Source organism: Populus alba, chromosome 4 (genome assembly GCF_005239225.2).
Source record: "Populus alba chromosome 4, ASM523922v2, whole genome shotgun sequence".
NCBI lineage: Eukaryota > Viridiplantae > Streptophyta > Magnoliopsida > Malpighiales > Salicaceae > Populus > Populus alba.
The window spans coordinates 3787559-3806466 of NC_133287.1; the positions used below are offsets into that span (position 1 = coordinate 3787559).

Below are 18908 nucleotides of genomic sequence, written 5' to 3' on the forward strand. Positions count from 1 at the left end.
TTTTTCTTTTTCTTTCGAATTTCCTAGGAATATTCATTTCCAATTCTGTTACCGATAACATATTTCTATTGATTTACTTTATTTTTTTAATATATCATAAAATTTATTTTAAATATAAATACGATAGTATCTATTTATAAAACTTAATTTAACATGTTGATTATATTATCTAAATAATCTAAAAGAATTGGAGTTTCTTGGGCAGGAAAGCACTTTACTATAGTTTTTCAATCATGTCATGTGAACTTGGTGTCACAGTTGAGTTAATTCATGTGTGTTGGGATGTCAAAGTCGAGTGCTCGCGCACTGGTGGACATAATCAATTTTTTAATTGTGACAAATAATAAATCTTTTTTTCAAAAAAGTAATCAGAGCAAGGCCAAGCTAGGGCCTACTCGTACTTCAAAATAATATTTATTAAATTTATTTATTTATCAGTTTTAAATCTTAATAATAATTTTTATAATTATTATGATTATAAATTATTCATGAAAATTCAATTCAAGTTCTTTTTTTATTCTTAGAATTTTTAAATAGACATTGAATATAATTTTATTGTATTTATAATTTTTTTAGCTTTTAATTATACATAAAATATGAACATGTTATTTTGATATTTTTTGTTAACTTATAACAATTATAAAATAATATTTTTTTTATCATAAATAATAATTTTAATTAAAAATTTTATGTTCATTAGAATAAATAAAAGATATGTTAATAAAAAAATTATCCTGGCAAAAAAATAATTATATTTTTCAGTTTAATAATAATATCAAAAAAAAAATTTCAAACCTAGATATTTATTTTATATTTAAAAATATTTAAATCCCCCAACATAACCCAAAACATTAAAACTACTAATCAATCTATACATACAACTTACTTATCAATCTAGAAGCAAAAACTTAATTGTCGTGCAATAAATATGTTTTTCTTTTGAAATATTTATGGAAACTCTTCCTCTTCTTCTTCTTCTTCTTTTTTCCTATCACAAGGAGTTATGAGACTTTTGATTCAATGTATCTTGTATCCTCATTGATTCAATATATATATATATATATATTTGTAATTATAGATATTTGAATTAATTTTTACACCTCGATTAATTTTTTAAAATCTTGAAAGTTAATAACTAAATAAATCTATAATGACTTTAAAATTTTATTAGCACTCTAACTAATAATTCTTTAAAAAATAATTTTAAAATCTTGATATATTAAATTATACTCTTAAAAATTTATCAAAAATACATTTGGTTGAGGACATCATGAACATTTGAGGCAAGGATTCATTCTCAATATCGAGGAAAGTTTGAATGGTTATTTTTTAAAATAATTTTTTATTTAAAAATATATTTAAATAATATATATTTTTTAAAAAATTATTTTTGATATTAATATATTAAAATAATTAAAAACATAAAAATAAAAATAATGCATTTTTTGAGCCTTTTATTTTTTATCACTTAAAACATCCCTATTTCTAGCTGGAATTAAAAAAAAAAAAAAGCACTTCGATTCTAAATTATGTCTTTGGATTATATTATGAGGCACAATTAAATTAACTGTGAGCCTATATATCGAAAAAAAAAACCATATGTCGAAAAAAAATTATGACAGGCAGGAAATGTGTATAAATACTATGTGAATATTCGAGTATATCCCGTTTGGACACCCGCTCAAAATTATTGGACCTAACTGACGTGGATCCCTGCTGTCTGGTCTTTGTATGCATTAATTAAATATACAACACCTCTTAGATTTACATCACCCAATTAAAATTTCTCAATCATAATGAAAATAAACTCCATGTGTGCGGCGGCTCGTTGGTCCACGTTGGCCTCAGGGTCCCACGTCACTCCAAATCTCCGAGTATAAATCACCCCTTTCATCATCCAACTGCAATTAACACTTTTTTTTTACACGAAGTTCAGAAGCAGAATTAATCAAATACCATGCCTGGTGCGAGAATTAGAATCCCATTTAATCAACGAAACTTGATGTCTAACATTAATCAGTTCGAGTTTCTTGATGAGCCGGCGGCGAGTTTATCCGATATGGTTTTCGGGTTTCTCGAGGATGGTGACTGGTCGTCGGGGAGCTCCGGTAGTGAAGGGTGTCACGAGAATGAAATGCTTGAGTTAGAAGATGAAGGGGAAGAGAATGATGGAAATGTTGAAGAGGACAAGACTTTTTGGGAGAACCAACATCAGCTTCTACATGTAAATATCACAATTCTTCAATCAATTATTAATTACTATGTTTTTCTCCGGTGGCAATATGTTCAACCTTGTCTAATTTCTGTTTTGTATTGCGGTGTCCAGGCTACCTTGTTCAGGACCAGCTCCTTGGAGTCAAGGATTAGAAGTATCAGCAAAGAAGCGTTGAAGGAAATACAAATTGCTGGAACCATCTGTGGTTGTGGTAGACCAATGGCCGCCTCCTGCCGGAGTTGCTTGATGGCAGAAGTCTCTAGCCGTCTTCGGAATGCCGGTTATAACAGTGCTATCTGCAAGACTAAATGGAGAAGCTCTCCAGGCATCCCGTCAGGTAGTTAAACCAAGGTCAATATCTTTCATTAAAAAATCTGTTCCTAATCCTCGCCATTGAGGCTGCAAATAGTTAATGTAAAACTAGCAATTAATGTCTCTGTTTTTCAACACAACGCAGGAGAGCACACTTTTATGGATGTAATAGACAATTCAAGCTCTAAAAAAGGAGAGGTGAGGGTTATAATTGAATTGAATTTTCGGGTCGAGTTTGAGATGGCTAAAGCAAGCGAAGAATACAATCAGCTCGTCCACAGATTACCAGAAGTGTTCGTCGGGAAAGTTGAAAGATTAAACTCTGTAGTGAAGATCTTATGCTCGGCTGCCAAGAAGTGCATGAAAGAAAAGAAAATGCACTTGGGGCCATGGAGAAAGCAGAGGTACATGCAAGCAAAATGGCTTCGGACAACATGTGAAAGGTCAACATCCATGCCTCCCTTCTCGATGGGAGCTTCGGGGCGATTGCCAAGACCGAAGGCGTCCATGCTCACAGTGGATTTGAAAGAGATGTTGCCTGATGTACATTGCACCGCAGTTGCGGTTGTGTAATAAGAATATCAGATTTTGTTCTTACTCGCCTGCTTGCTACCTTGATAGAGATGAGATTATACGAAAGTTTGGGAGAGAGTATCAGCATATACAGAAGAATCATGTAAATAATGGAAATTAATCCACTTAGTTTTGTGATGTTTGATCAAACAAGAAACTATAAATTCCTTTGATAATTTTATACATTAATATCACTGGAAACATCTCGTTTTCCAATTCCGGTAGTGATATGAAGCCAAAATTTAGAATTAGTAAGCCACTGTACAGTGGTAAGGATTGGGATTACAAGTTTGTTTTTTTTTTTTTTATTTCAGATTCGAGTTATATGATTTTTAATATTAATAATCACTAAATACACATAAATTAACCTGCATATTCATATAAATAAAAAAAGAGTTGGTATAAAAAATTCTCAAGAGACGAGTTAATGGGGCAACTTGGAGTCTCATATTTACGAGGAATACGAGGTTTCAAATCCAATAGTGTTTTTTTTTTAGTCAAAATTAAAAATTTACATAAGAGATAAACCTTTTAAATTTTAGAGTTTAATGGGTCTCTGTCAAAGATGGATAAATTTATGGTTACATATAGAAAGAGCTAGAATTTAAGGGACGACAAGGGAAAAAGGTATTTTCTAGTGATGTTACAATTGTTTTGTAAAATTTTAATTCTTTAATCAATTAAATAATAAGTCGAGTAATTTTATTATTATTATAATTATTATTATTCTAGATAGAATAGAGAATTTTTAACAAAATAAAGCACGGCACCCAAAATATAGGTAATTTTGCATTTTTCTGTAACAAACTATAAAAATTTAATCTGCCGTAAAAGTACTTCATCTTTTAAGGCCTACTCTAGCATTCTTTATTACAATATTATATATTATTATTTATTACATATAATAGTTGGATAAACAATTTGCATACAGAATACTATTCACCCTCACATTAAATTGTGGATATACTATTTAAAATTTTACTTTTTTTATTTGGTCCTCAATTTTTATTTTATTTTTGCCCAATTGCATGTTTTCGGGGCCAAATTCAAAAACAATTAAATTAAATTTATTGACTAAGAAAAAGAATTAAAAGATAGTAGACCAAGATAAAAATGGCATCATAAATAGGTGATGATTTTCAAAGTTCACACAAAATATTTACTTTAATCCTCAAACTTTACAACCTATATATATTCGGTCTCTTAATATTTTTTTTGCAATTCAACTTTGATATAAAAATTTATTTTTATTATTTTTAGTTTTTAGTTTGAAAGAGAAAAAAAAAAAAGGTCCTCGAAATCCAACAATAAAGAGAAAAAAATTGATTATGAACACAAAAATAGTTAATTTTGATGTCAAAGAGTTTCATTTGGACAAAAAAAGTTTATGTTTATGTGTTTTTTTAAGCCTTGAAATGCCTAAAAACCAGATTTTTTTTATTTTGGGTCGATTTTGGATTTTTGAGTGATTATTTAAGGTCATATATGAGTTTGTAAAGGTATTTATCCTTTATTATAGGTATTTTGGATCAAAATGGGATTGAAAAAAAAGTTTTTGAATAAAAAAAATTTATACCCCACTTTTTTCACCACCTAGTAGACACATGGAGAATATAGGCGATAGGTTGTATGTGATATATTTTTTTTCAAAAATATTAAGATAGACTACATGTTATCCATTCTAGTTACATTAAGAAAATAGAGCCCATGTGCAACCTACTCTTGCATGCCTTGCTTGTGGGGCCTTCCTTTTAATGGCCAAGCCCATCAATACCTGACCTCTTTCTTTCTTGTTTCATGATTTAAAAAAAATCATATTTTTTTATATGTTTTTTTAATAATTTTTTAGATTATATTTCAATTAATTCCTCTTCTCTTTGATTTTTTATTTTTTTATTTAGTATTTTTTTTTAAAATAGTAGTTATTTTTTTAATTATTTTGTATGTATTTAATTTTTGAAGAGGTTATTCTAATTAAACTTTATTTTTAAAAAATAAAAATTATTTATTTATTTTTGGTATTTCTAACAAGCACGCTATTGCGAAATATGTTTTTTTATTTATTTAATATTTTCAATTTAGGATTTCTCCTCTGCCTTCAACTTTAAAAACGGAAATGTGAAAAATAAGTTGAATACCAACCTTGCAACTTGCAAGCAATCACCAACTACGCCTAATATGGCAAAAAAAAAAAAAAACAAAAAAAGAGTGTGAGCATACTTGGCCGTGGAGTGCAAATCATGCCAAAAATTGTGTCGTTGTAAATGAGTTGTCATGATGAATTTGTGCTAAAGCACACGTTGACTCGTAGAAGAAAAATAAAATTTAGCCATCGAATCTTCAACCCATTTCTTTGTGGATTGCATCTAGACATTCAATTGCTAAAGAAAATCCAAATGTAGATATATTTCTTGTCCCTAGGTCGTCGTCATTGACCAAATCCTAATTAGAACATTAAGCAAAATAATTCAAATTATGATGATTTGAAACAAAACAAAAATGTAAGTATTTTTTGAATTCAGTCACCATACCTTCTTCTTTCTCAATCTAGGGGCCTGATGCTTCCCCTTGTGTGTGCGTGAAGCCGGTTGATCATCCACAGTGAGAAAGATGGATGGGAAATCTGTACCCTTAAGCCTCTATTGAACTCAATTCTGACCCGTGATTTTGTCTGGTTTCCTCTTGCCAATATTTAGGGTTTGTTTTGCCCTAAATTGTTTTGCATTTTAATGCTAATTATGTATTTTATATGAGATATCGATAGTTATAAAAATTAAGGTGGTGGGCAATGAAGTGGTGTTGTAGAATTATGATGTGAACGAGGTGGTGGTGGTGGCAGCATGAAGGTGATAATAGTTAAAATAGTTGGATAATACTATAAAAAAATTTTTATTCATAAAATATTTTTAAGAAATTTTATAATCTAAAAATATTTTTTTATATAAATGAACAATGTTTAAAATTCTTGTTTTTCTAAAAATTGTGGTTTTAATCTTAGATGACAAGTCGTCTGGTTTTTTTTATTTATCTAGAAAATCATTTTTCATCTTTTTTTTTTTTACCCAAAGCACTTAGAAAAGAAATAAATACATTTACAAAACCCATAACTGACCTAAAAAAAACAAACAAAAAAAAGCCGCCCAAAAACTTCGAAACTAAAAATCTTTCCAGGTTTAGATCAGATTTTATAAGCCATTTCAAGGTTAAAAAAAAAAGGCATAAATGGATCTCTTCTCACCAAATCGAACATTTTAACACCAAGAGAGACCTTTTTTTTGCCCAAATAAGTGGAAACACTGATTTTCTCTTTCTATCACTAGGTTCCAACGACCTCTCTCTCTCCTCTTTCTCAAACCAGGAATCAAAAAATAATAAAAATTAACTTTTGCAAATTTAAAATATTGAGGAACCGAATATATATAGTTTCTAAAGTTCAAGGATTAAAGTAAACATTTTGTGTGAACTTTAAAACTATCATCTATTTATGGTGCTTTTTATATTTCGGTACTCTTTCTTTCAATTTTGTCATTAATCGACAAATTTAATTTAATTGTCCTTAAATTTGGTCTAAAAAAGGATGCAATTATGAAAAAAAAACCTTTAAGGACCAATTTGAAAAACAAAAGGCTAAATTATAAACCATACATTCACAATAAAATGTGAGATGGTGAATAATGCATCTTGCTACAGGGGAAACCCTACATGTTTTAGTATTTTACTTAACAAGGCTATTTTAATGCTAGGTTAAAGGAAAAAAACCTGAAAATACTCTAATTAAATATCTTATAAGGTGTTATTAAGCATCACTAAATTATAATCTAACACTACTAGTAACCAAAATAATCAATTTAAATATATTTATATCTCATCTCTTCTTTCGATACATGAAATAGGCAATAACAAGATACATAATAAGGACTCTCTTCTACAACATATGTATCAAGACAACATAGTGTTTTTTTTTTTAAATAACACATTCCATTTTTTATATATAAAAAAATGAGCACAATTCTTAAATTTTTTTTTTTAAAATAACACATCTTAATGAGTTATGTTGTCAAAAATAGTGCAATCTAATAGATTGCATGATTGGTAACAACACTACTCAACTTAAAAGGAAGATTTTTCAAGTATGAGTTCCTTTGTGATTCTCCTCTACATACTTAAAAAATGTTTTTTCAACTATAGTGCAAGCGCTATACAAAGGCTCTCCAGTATATTAGCAAAGATGAATTTTCACTCCTCTTCTCATATAAAGAAAAATCGATGAACTCGTAATAATAACTGAGTATTTTTTTAAGTCTACGTGTATCAATATAACAAAAACTTAAAAACTAGTGATGAACCGCTCAAAACCCTTAGCAACACTAATAGATTGGGTCAAGGCACTAACGACCATGGGCCATAAATAACATGCTTGGACTCATTTTCTGCCTGACAGGCATAAACAACTTGCTTAAGCCCAACACTTCCTCGATAATTCATGACCTTTATACAAGTTTCTCAATGTTTCATATTGATCCAATATATATTATTTTAAATTGAATACAACTCAAAATATTATATGGAATAAAATGAATTTCAAGCCTTTTTTCTCAAAAAAAAAAAATCAAAATTTATAAGTTATAAATATCTCAATCGATTTACTATTTACTCATAATTTCTTTATTTTCAATATTTTTAGTATTATTGCATGTGCAATCGCCATTGTTGAAAAATGCTATAAAAATCATAAATTAACCTTATTTCAAGAGACACATGTATAAAATACCTTGTTCCAAACAAACAAAAACGGTTTCATGACAGAGACTAATCCAAGTTGCTATTACAGATGACTCGTTCAGGCGTGTCTTACAGAGAAACAATGGGGCTGCTCTCTCTATTGTTGTGAAACACGCGATGCATTATTGTGGGTTGACAAGTGGACCAGGCCCTGGTCAACCACGTGTCTCGTGTCGTCGAATCGACAAGTGTTCAACAAGAAAAAGCCAGCTAATCAATCAGAGACAATTGATTAAGCTAATGATAATCAAATGTTTTGTTTTATTTGAAATTGTTTGTAAAATGTTAACATTCAAAGCAATAAAAAGAATTTTAACGCACGTGGCTGGCCTGGGTTCGATCAGCACACTGGGTTGGCGCACGTGAAGGCCAAAATTTGTGGGTCCGAGAGCTGATGGGCGCTATTAATTTTCCCAAGAGTATTGTCTGTCATTTTTTCCTTTCAAGCCTGCCTCATCTCCAAGCCCGCACGTGGCTGGCCTGGGTCTTGGCTGACAATTTTTTTTCGACACTCTTAAAATTTTACAATATTCATTTACTTAAGTATTATTATAAATAGTTATAACAATTTTAAAACACAGACATAGAAACTAATAATTTCGAAGTTGTTGAATGTAGCTACACAGCCACCAACACCTTCCCTGTCTATGTTCTTGACATTTCGGTCCATAAGTTTGAACTCGAGGGAAGGGTGTCACAGTCAAGAACTTGTCGAAATCTTTGCCAAACTTTTGGTATGAAATAAGCTTAGCTCATGAGCTGTTTGATATCCTAAATTTTGTGGACTTATCAAAACTAGAGTGACTTTCACTTAATTCTATTATAATTCATAGATCTGATGTCTATCCAACACCTTAAAGTTTCACATACAATACTAACTCAATCTTCAAAACCTAGCACCCACTCAAACCTGAATCTCGATAACTTATACAAGGTTTTAAAAAGTATTTTGGGATGCTCCTGATCTAGTCTTGAATTTACTCTAGAACATTCTAAAACTTAATTTTAGAAAGACTACTACTATATATCCAAGACTCAATCTTAGATTGACTACTAAGCGCTTGGATTAGATCCTAACCCAAATCATAAAACCAGTCTCAACATTGTTTCTATTCAAACTCGAGAAGCCATAGACTCAATTCTAAATCAACTCTTGGATAGCTTGGATGAGGTTCTATCCCAAACCTCGAACCTTGAACAAATCACAACCAAAATTCCTGGCAACCTAAATCAAGTTCTCTTATTCAAACCTCAAGCACCTTAAAAGTGATCTTGGCCTAAATTTTAAAGGCTTCGTACTAGTTCTTGCCTTTAATATCAAATGCTTTGAATTAGTTGTCAATCTAAATCTCGTTTAATTTTAGACTTTTGAATCTAAATTGACATAAAAAACATTAGATCATAGTATAAAAAAAATTAGTTTTGAAAACCTTTTTCTTAGAAAAAAAAAAAGGAGTGGTTTGTGGTTCTCAAAAGTTTTCAAAACTTGTTTCTAATTTTATTTTTCTGAAAACCAAAAAACACTTTTCATTTTTTGTTTTCAAAAATTTTGAAAGAAACAACCCCTTCTCTCTTTTTTTTAACATTAATTACTAATTGTATGAAGAGAGCCTTTACCCAAGTAACTATAAAAACGAGCCTTTCAATTAGTTGTTGATACTCTCGTGAATTTTAATGACAGATTAAACTCTTAAGAACTTTCAAGCTGAAATGTTTTTCAACTCAGGTCACGGCAGAGCGACAAGGAAACAAACCACACTTAATAAAAAATCATATCCGTCAATCAGTATAAAAACTTCCGATCATCAATAATTGAAATACGTTGACTGTGATTTCATTCAAATTTCTTATGTGCTTGGTCATAGCCGAAACTGGTACAGTGCCAAAAGCTGTCCGTTGTCTACGAGTAGACCCGTATGCATGAAAATCAAGGCAGGCCCACCAGAGTTTCCCAGGTCCGCATACTTTTGAATAGCATCTAATCATATTATGTATTTTGCTTTTTTGCCTTTGCGTTCTACCATATATGATAAAAGCCTGCACTCAAATTAAACAAAGACCTGCAGCATCTCTAATTATTTGGTATAATAGCTACAGATTCATCTATATATATAGCTAGTTCTGCTGTCTTTCTTCTTCTTCTTTTCTTTTTTGGGTTAGTAGCTAGTATTGCTGAAGGTTTTTACATTGATGGAGCACAACTTTAGTTCATTAAGAACTGACAGAAAATTAATAGAGAGAAATAGAAGAAATCAAATGAAGGAACTCTACTCCCAGCTTAATTCTCTTGTACCCCATCAAAGCTCAAGGGTTTCTCTCTCTCTCCCTCCCTCATTGTTCACACGTTATTGTTGTGTATTATATAACATGAAAGCTCTTTTAGTTATGATCTTTCTAGCTCTGATCTTTTCTTTATTATTTTTGTTCTTTTTTTATGGGGATTGCGGTGCAGGAACCAGTGCTGTCAGTGCCTGATCAGCTAGATGAAGCTGCAAGCTACATAAAAAGGTTGCAGACTAACTTGGAGAAGATGAAGGAAAAGAAAGACAGTTTAATGGGAATTGAAAGGGCAGATTATACTTGCAAGAACAGTGGTGGAGGAACAACAGCCGGTTTAAGATCACCACAAATTGAGGTTATTGAAACGGGTTCCACTTTAGAGGTTGTTTTGATGAATGGCCTGGACAGTCGGTTCATGTTCAATGAGATCATTCGTCTGCTTCATGAAGAAGGAGCAGAGATTATTAATGCCAGTCTTTCTGTTGTAGAAGATACTGTATTCCATACAATACATTCTAAGGTACAGCAGCTACCCAGCCAGGAGATGATTTTTTTATTAATTTTGCTTGACAATTTATTTTCTGTGCTTTTTAATAAAGAGTATTGATTGTTTACAAGTTGTAGAGTTCTTCTATAACTCGAGTACTTTCAAATTAATTGTTCAGGTTGGAGATTCTGCCCACTGTATTAATGGAGCTGCGAGGATATCTCACAGGCTAAAGAAGTTTGTCCAAGATGATAATGAGTTTTAAATTGTAATTTGAGTTTTGCTGGTTAAGTTAAGTATGCATGGAGATCTCATATGCGTGAGTTTCCTACCCAGAAGACTGACTCTATCATGTTGAATATTTGCTTCTTGCCAATATAATTAAAGATTTATATATTGTTCTTTCTCCTGGCTATCGGTTTTAGGCTTTGTTCATGTGGGATAGAACTGATTGATACATAGATTAGATACGATATCTAAGCTATATATATATTATTTCAGAATTTTATATATGTTTTATATAAATCTAGCCACCATTAATATTATTATAACTCAAGGAGACTACTGGAAAATATTCAATTAATTATTAACCAAAATTAAGATCTTCAGTACTTCATAGTAATTATTTCTTGTTGTTTAAATAGATTAATGCATTATTTCCTATCTCCCAGGATACACAGAAACAAAAAACTGTGTTTATTTCTTTTGAATGCATGGTCTAGAAGTTCGATGATGCTTGCAGCATGATAGGATGAGTCCACTATGATCATTAAGTGGTTGATTGGAAATATGGTCTAACCTGTATTTTAAAAAAAAATTATTTTTTATTAAAAAATAATATATTTTTTATATTTTTGGATTAATTTGATGTGCTGATCCCAAAAATAATTTTTTAAAAAATAAAAAATATCATTTTGATGCATTTCTGAATTAAAAATACTTTAAAAAGTAATTATAACCATACTTCCAAATAGACTCATCCAAAAAAACTACTTGTGCATGTTTAGCACTTTGGGCTTTGGGCGGCACATGCATTATATTTCAGTAGTGTAAAATAAAATTTCACCGTATTATTTGGTTCTCTCTTGATGATCCTTCATTTTTCCCCTTTCATTTCTCTCTTTTATCTTAGGAATTCAACTTTGGTTTTTATTGTTATCGGTATTTTAAATTTAGTTTTTTTTTAGTTTTGATTTTTGTCTTTTTTTTGTTAAAGTTTTAATTATTTTCAATTTAATCCTTCAATTCTAATTTATAAGTGTAAGTTTTTCAATTCGGCCCTTCTATTTTTGATTCCTTCTTTTTTTCTTTGCTCTTTTTTCAAAGTTTTATGGTTTCAAATTTATCTCTCATTTCTTGTTTTTGATTTGTTTTCAATAAGAATAATACAAAATTCAATTTGGTCATTTTTCTTTTCTTTTGATTTTTTATTTTTTCCTGTCTTTTTATCAAAGTATTTATGGTTGTTAATTTTATCCTTCAAATTAAGTTTATGTTTTTTGTTATTTCAATAATAATAGTAAATCATTCTAAATTCAAATTTATGATAAGAAATTCTAAATTACATTTTTAAATAAATTATAAATGAATATAAATTTGAATTCCATTAAAATAAAATGGTATAAAAAATCAAATATATAAAAATATTATATAAATTAAATGTATCAAATAAATCTAAATGTATTATATGTAGTCTATTAATTAAATATAAAAGGTAGTGGTCCTAAAAGAATACCTGGTGTAACTATTCACAAATAGAATCTAGATAGTGTGTGTCGGTATCAAGATAAAAAGAAAATGTGAATATAATCAAATAGTAAAAAATAAAATTGTCAAAGAGAAGACACGGTGTTGTTGTTGTTGTTGTTTTTAATAATAATGGTGGTGGTTGTAATAATAATAATAATAATGTAGGTGGCGGTTGTAATAATAATAATAATGTTGGTGGTGGTGGTGGTGATAATAATAATAATAATAATAATAATAGTAGTAGTGATAGTGATAGTTATGATAACGGTGATGATAGTAGTGGTGGTTGTGTGATGGTAGTAATAATGATAATGATGATGATGATAATTGTGGTGGTGATAGTAATAATAATGATACTAATAGTAACAGTAATAACAATGATAATAATAATAAAAATCATAAATAAAAAATAAAAAAATAACTAAAAAGAAAAGGGATTTTGTTGTAGCCATATGGACAATTCAATATTCATTATAATAGTTAAATGATGTTCATAACCTTCCTAAAAATAAAAACCCTTGCCTTGAAGCCAGTATTTTTGTATTTTCACAAAGTTTATTAGTCATTGTAGATTTGGTTGGGGTGTTTTCTTCTATTCAATAGTTTTAATCACAACAAAATAATGAAAATTCTCCTAAGAATAAAAGAATCAACACAGTAGGGGCAATGATATCTTAATATATATATATATATATATATATATATATATATATATATATATTTTACAAATAATCAAGTTATATGTGAGCCCTTAAATTTAAAAAATATAAACAATTAGAGTTAGGGTTTCAGGGTCTTTTATTTAATTTTTAAATTTTTATTAATTATAGGTTTGATTAAGGGTGATAACTTAATGTATTATTGATGTAGTATACTCTACATGTTGCCCCTAATAATGCATTGAAAAATAATATAGAATCAATTTAAGATAAATGTGGTTTGAATTTACCAATAGCTCGTAGATTCTTGAGGTTTGTGATTACTGGTTGGAAAATTGATTCACCAAAGTTTCTAATAATTTATTGTTTTTTGGATTGTATAAATTTTGCAACTGAATGTGGCTATAAAAATCCTAAACTAACCTAAAAAATAAACAGAAAATCCACATGTTTAATCAATTTTTCTTTTTTAAAAAATTCAATCAAACTGAACTGAGACTAATTTGTTTGTGGATCGTGTGTGTGTGTGTTAAAATTCTTTTTTAATAAAAAATCAATTCAAATAAAAAATGTTAACTCTGGTATCAAGTTCGAGGAATCTATATGTAAGTGGGGAAGGTAGCTAGCAAGCTAGGATTCTTTTTTATAATATTTTATGAGTCCCTATGTCTAGTTTGTGTTGGTTGATGAGTTATTGAGGACTTGAGGCATGAAAAAAGGCTTGCTATATAACCAATTGAGTCAATGGTTTACGTCATCACGATGACGATCGAGGTCTCTCTCTCTCTCTCTCTCTCTATATATATATATATATATATATATATATATATATATATATATATATATATTTCATTTTAGTAGATTTTTGAACGAGCCAGTTGGGGTGAAATTAATTTTTAAATTTTTTTTAAAACATGGTTAAGAATGAAGATTTTTTTTGCAATATCATCAAATCAAATCAAGAAATATAATTTTAAAACTTACAAACTTGACCTATTATCTACTTGAGTTTTAAATTAAACGCGTGAGAGATAATCTAAAATGAATTATTAAATCATGTTTGGGCATGATAATCATGTCAGATCCAAGTATTATGGGTATGACATGGTTATCAGATCTAAGTACCTTGAGTTTGATGTAATTGTCATCCTAAGAGTCTTGAGTGTTAGTAACCATGCCAACCCTGAGCGACCTAGGCTTGGTGACCATGCCAAACCCGGGCAACTTAGACCTGACAATTATGCCAAACCCACAGCTCCTAGGTCTGGTGACCATGCAAGACATAAGACGAGTAGGCCTGATGAACTATGTCAGACCCAAGCAAACAAATAAGACAATTATGCAATTTAGTTGCCAAGAGAGAGAAAGAAAAAACACAAACAATCAATTACTGGTAGCAATCTAACCATTATATGTTTACACGTGCCACATTATGTTGAAAATGGCACGACTTCAATCAAGTTAGACAGCAGATGACACGAATTGACTACTGGAAAGTGTCATACGTGCCTCCTTAATGTTGTGGGTGCCGCCCACTCACTAAAGCGTGTGGAACTCGAACCAGCAGCCTTCTGATTAAAAAATAAAAAATATAACATGAAAATACTGAAAACGCTCCTCATAATCCTCTTAATTATAATAAATACCCTCAAAGAAAAAGCTTTTTTTTTTTTTTTTGTCTTTTCTCAAACTACAAATGTTATTTTTCTGTACATGAATATTGAAAAAACATAAAATACCCTTGTCCAATAGCCCATTATTAAAAAAAATTAATTCTCCACCTCATAATATACTTTAATAAACCAAAATAAATTTTTTAAAAAATCTAATTACAGTTTTTAGCTCGAATCTCCTTTCACCAATTATTTTTGGACCTCCAACCATAATCAATAAACTATCGTCGTTAAGTAGAATCCATTGAAACTACTATCCACTGTTTTCATATCTTAATTTTAATAGAATATTTCATTCATCATTAATAAAGATACACTTGACCCAAAAAAAAACCTTGAGTAGAAAAAATTATAAAAACTTGCATCACCTAGAATGCATCAAGAATAATATCTTAATTTTTTAAAAAAATTAAGATAAAAAAAGGTTGGATAAAAATAGGAATGAGATATATTTAAACAACAAACACGCACAAAAAAATAAAAACAAAATAATGGATCGGGTGATTGCAAGCTCAAGTGATGAAGAGCTTGGGCTCAGCGAGGTTGGCCTGTATGCTAGAGCTTGGGTCAGGGAAGTGTTTCTAAAAGAAAGCAGATGATGTGCAACGTCACTCGTTTCTAAGCGATGCATCGTCCATTTGTCATCTCACCGCGATATGCGATCATAAAAAAATCAAGGGCCTTCGATTTTTGCCATTTTTGCCACCTTGTTGAGATTATTAAAGAAATTGATCATAATTACATCAAATTATGTAATTATGAAAATTGTGTCATCATATATGTGCAGATTCACGAAGCTTTGTTGGAAGAATTTTGAGTCAATACAAAGGTGCATGGATACACTAGTGATATGTTTGATCATGAAACTTCAATCACAGCTATTGTTTACAACCAATTCTCAATTTCTATAGAGCATGTTGCAGGTAAAAGAAATATCAAAATTAGTTCATTATTTATCCACAAGCAAAATTTTTAATTTGATCTATTAAAAAAATAGTAGTTGGAGAAATAAAGTTAAATGCAATAACCAATGGAAACAAGAAGAACTATATCCAATCTTGAGGGGTGTTACTCAACTAATTAGACTCTAGATTTGCTTTTTAGAGATCATCTATTCAAGTTTCACAAACCTTAAGACCATTGGAGGCTTACATGGTCGTTAACTTCAGAGCTTGTGGGATTAATCAAGATACACGCATGTTAGTCCGGATATCCATATTAATAATAATTAAAAAAGTATTATATCCAATAAGAAGATGAATTATTAAGAAAAACAAGTTATATTTAATAACCTTTATTTTACGCACGAATAAAGATTACGAAAAGTGTTTGCTAATGTTGGTCGCTTGCCAACAATACTACAAAGTTTATTATCCAAAAATAAACCAAATAAAAAAAAAGTTGATAATGATCAACTAAGAAAATAAACACTTCCTAATATTACAGAAAAATATTCTTTTAATATTCTAAAAAGTTCTCCTTAATTTATTTTGATAACAAACCAAAAATTAAATAAGAACGTGATAAGCCCGTAGAAATTAAAAAAATAAATTATAAAGCTCAATTTCTAACAAATAAAATGTTGAAAAAAAATTTAATAAATTCAAAAGAAACTAAAAAATAACTTGACTCTACTCAAGTTAGTCTGCCAAAACCACGACCTAGTTGTGAGATCGAGATAAACTTGGGTTGATATTCAAAACCCGTGACCCAAATCATGATTTTGAGAATAACCCTATAGAAGGTAAATTTAAAAAAAATTACAAAGCTAAATTCCTAATAAATCAAATATTAGGGAGTGAAACTAAAAATAATAATTAAAAAAGGATCCAAAACGGAACAAAAAACAATCAAAATAATAAAAACTAAATTTAATAATAAAAATATTACATAACGCTTTGTAATTTTAGCAAGACAATGTGAATTTCAAGAAAATAAGAGAGAAATGTTTTTACATTATTGATATAAACATGATTAATAAAAATAAAAAATATATTATTTTGATGTATTTTCAAGTAAAAAACACTTTGAAAAATTATCATAACCACAATCTTAAACACCTAACTCCTACCATAAAATTAAATTTCAGCCATGTATCCAAAATAAATAAATAAATAAATAAAGGTTATAAATTGAGAAATTTCAGCAAAACGGTCATTTCTAGATATTTGTTATCCACAAAAAAGTTCAAAGCACCATTCCAATCTACTGGGACAAAAAATATATATAGAAATCAAAATTTTCACGAGCCAAGAAATTCATGGTCCAAATCACAGTTCTCTGGAAATTGACACAAACTAAATGGATATTTACTTGTGTGGCAAGAACCATAGATCATGACCACAGCTAGCTTCAAGGGTCCGGTGCAGTGTTGGATTTTGCCAAATTGGAAAGTCCATCAAACGAAAGTGGTTGGTATTTTTGTCAGAGGATCAGATGCCATCCATAAGGAAAACTTTACCAGCCCAAATAGATGGACTACTGCGAAACCGTTTGGCAATGTGGTGGCGTCCATGTTTTCTATGATTTAAAGCTACAAGCTGTTTGGTAATACATGAACGCGCGATACTGTTCACTAGGTCCCACGTGTTACTGCGTTTGAAACGCGAGAAAATGAGAAGTAGCTCCTGCCTGCTTTCTACGCGGTGAAATGCTGCTATTGTAGTGAACAGTGGAGCATCCACTGTTCGGTGAATAGGTTTTTTTTTTTTTGAACCCAATACACTTAATTAATTTCACTTGCACTGTTCACGTGAACGTGAACAATAATTTTTTTTTTTATTAAAATTAGTTTAAGGTGAATTAAATTTACTCGTACTGTAATCTTAATTTTATTTTTGATAATATTTTACCTAATTTTGTAGTTCTTGTCGGATGAATTTTATACGTAATGAAATTGTAGATAGTTTTTTGTTAAAGTAATTTTTTTTATATAAAGTGTGATTTATTTCATGATGTAATAGCAATAGTTAAATCCATAATATTTAAATTAAAAACCATCAATATTAATATATATTTTTTAAAATTATTTTATAACCTCAATTTCAAAAACATTTTTAACCAAATACATTAAAACTACTTTTTCTTCAACCTCAATTTCAACCACAGTTTTAACCAAACATCTATTTTTTCAAACCAATCTCAACTAAAAGTACTTTTTATAAAACAATTTTTTTTAAACCACAACCACAACCGCTACCTACCGCAATACCAAACACACTCTACATGCATAACAAGCACCATGCAGCAACTGGGACAACATCTTGCAGCACAACACCAAACCAGTACACCGTGCTAGGCTTGGGACAGCAAAGGCCAACCCTTTTTCTATTGGTCTGGGAAGGAACACACGGTATATCATTTGTTTTTGTGTTTGAATATGTTTTAAATATTTTATGAAATAAATTTTTAGGGTGTATCCTGAGTTTGTTCTTTAAAGATTATTAATTCAAGTTCTATAAATCTTAGGATTATTGGAGACCTATATAGTCATTAACTTTAAAATTTATAAAATTAGTTGATGTGTATGTAAACTGGCCTAACATTCTTATTAATAAAAAATATCTTATTAAATATGATCGAATGCTTTAAAATAAAGCAAAAGCAACCAAATTGGATCCAAATTCACAGTACTCATGCAGCAGTGGTTAATGCCTATTTATGCTCCTATATCTCCTAATATAGGAGATTTTGATCATAAATATATAAGAAGTTATTTAATGTTAATTTTTGTAAATTTTTTTAGTTAAATTTTATTTTTTAAAAAAATTATGTTCCTATTTATGTTTTTTTTTTCTTGTTTTGATTTTATTCCTTTTACTTTTTGGGTTTTTTTTAGAGTAATTACGGTTATTTTTTAAAATATTTTTCACTTAGAAATATATCAAAATAATATTATTTTTTTAAAAAAAATTATTTTTAAAATTATCACATTAAAATAATTTAAAAATATAAAAAAATAATTAGTTTAAAAAAAATTAATTTTTTTCAAAACTATTTTTCAAATTCAAAAACAAACAATATCTTTATATGTCCGAAGCTCACAGTGTCATTGTCTATGGGCTTATAAAACTTCCCAGCCCATTCTCAGAATCCACATTCGCAATTAACTATCATCACAAGGTCAAAACCGTAACTCCATAAACAATATAAACACCCTTAATAACAGCTAGGGTTTT

General features: G+C 29.4%; 2 protein-coding genes across 2 annotated transcripts; both read left to right on the forward strand.

Annotated features, from left to right (window-relative positions):
• Nucleotides 1-1897: 1897 nt before the first annotated feature.
• Nucleotides 1898-3289, forward strand: LOC118047298 (uncharacterized). The gene is made up of 3 exons (XM_035056552.2): nucleotides 1898-2224; nucleotides 2327-2552; nucleotides 2673-3289. The coding sequence occupies exons 1-3, from the start codon at nucleotides 1958-1960 to the stop codon at nucleotides 3098-3100; spliced, it is 921 nt and encodes a 306-aa protein (XP_034912443.1). The 5' UTR covers nucleotides 1898-1957; the 3' UTR covers nucleotides 3101-3289.
• A 6608-nt stretch (nucleotides 3290-9897) lies between these two features.
• On the forward strand, nucleotides 9898-11055 carry LOC118047296 (transcription factor bHLH162). The gene is made up of 3 exons (XM_035056551.2): nucleotides 9898-10192; nucleotides 10335-10682; nucleotides 10828-11055. The coding sequence occupies exons 1-3, from the start codon at nucleotides 10073-10075 to the stop codon at nucleotides 10912-10914; spliced, it is 555 nt and encodes a 184-aa protein (XP_034912442.1). The 5' UTR covers nucleotides 9898-10072; the 3' UTR covers nucleotides 10915-11055.
• The last annotated feature ends 7853 nt before the right edge of the window (nucleotides 11056-18908 follow it).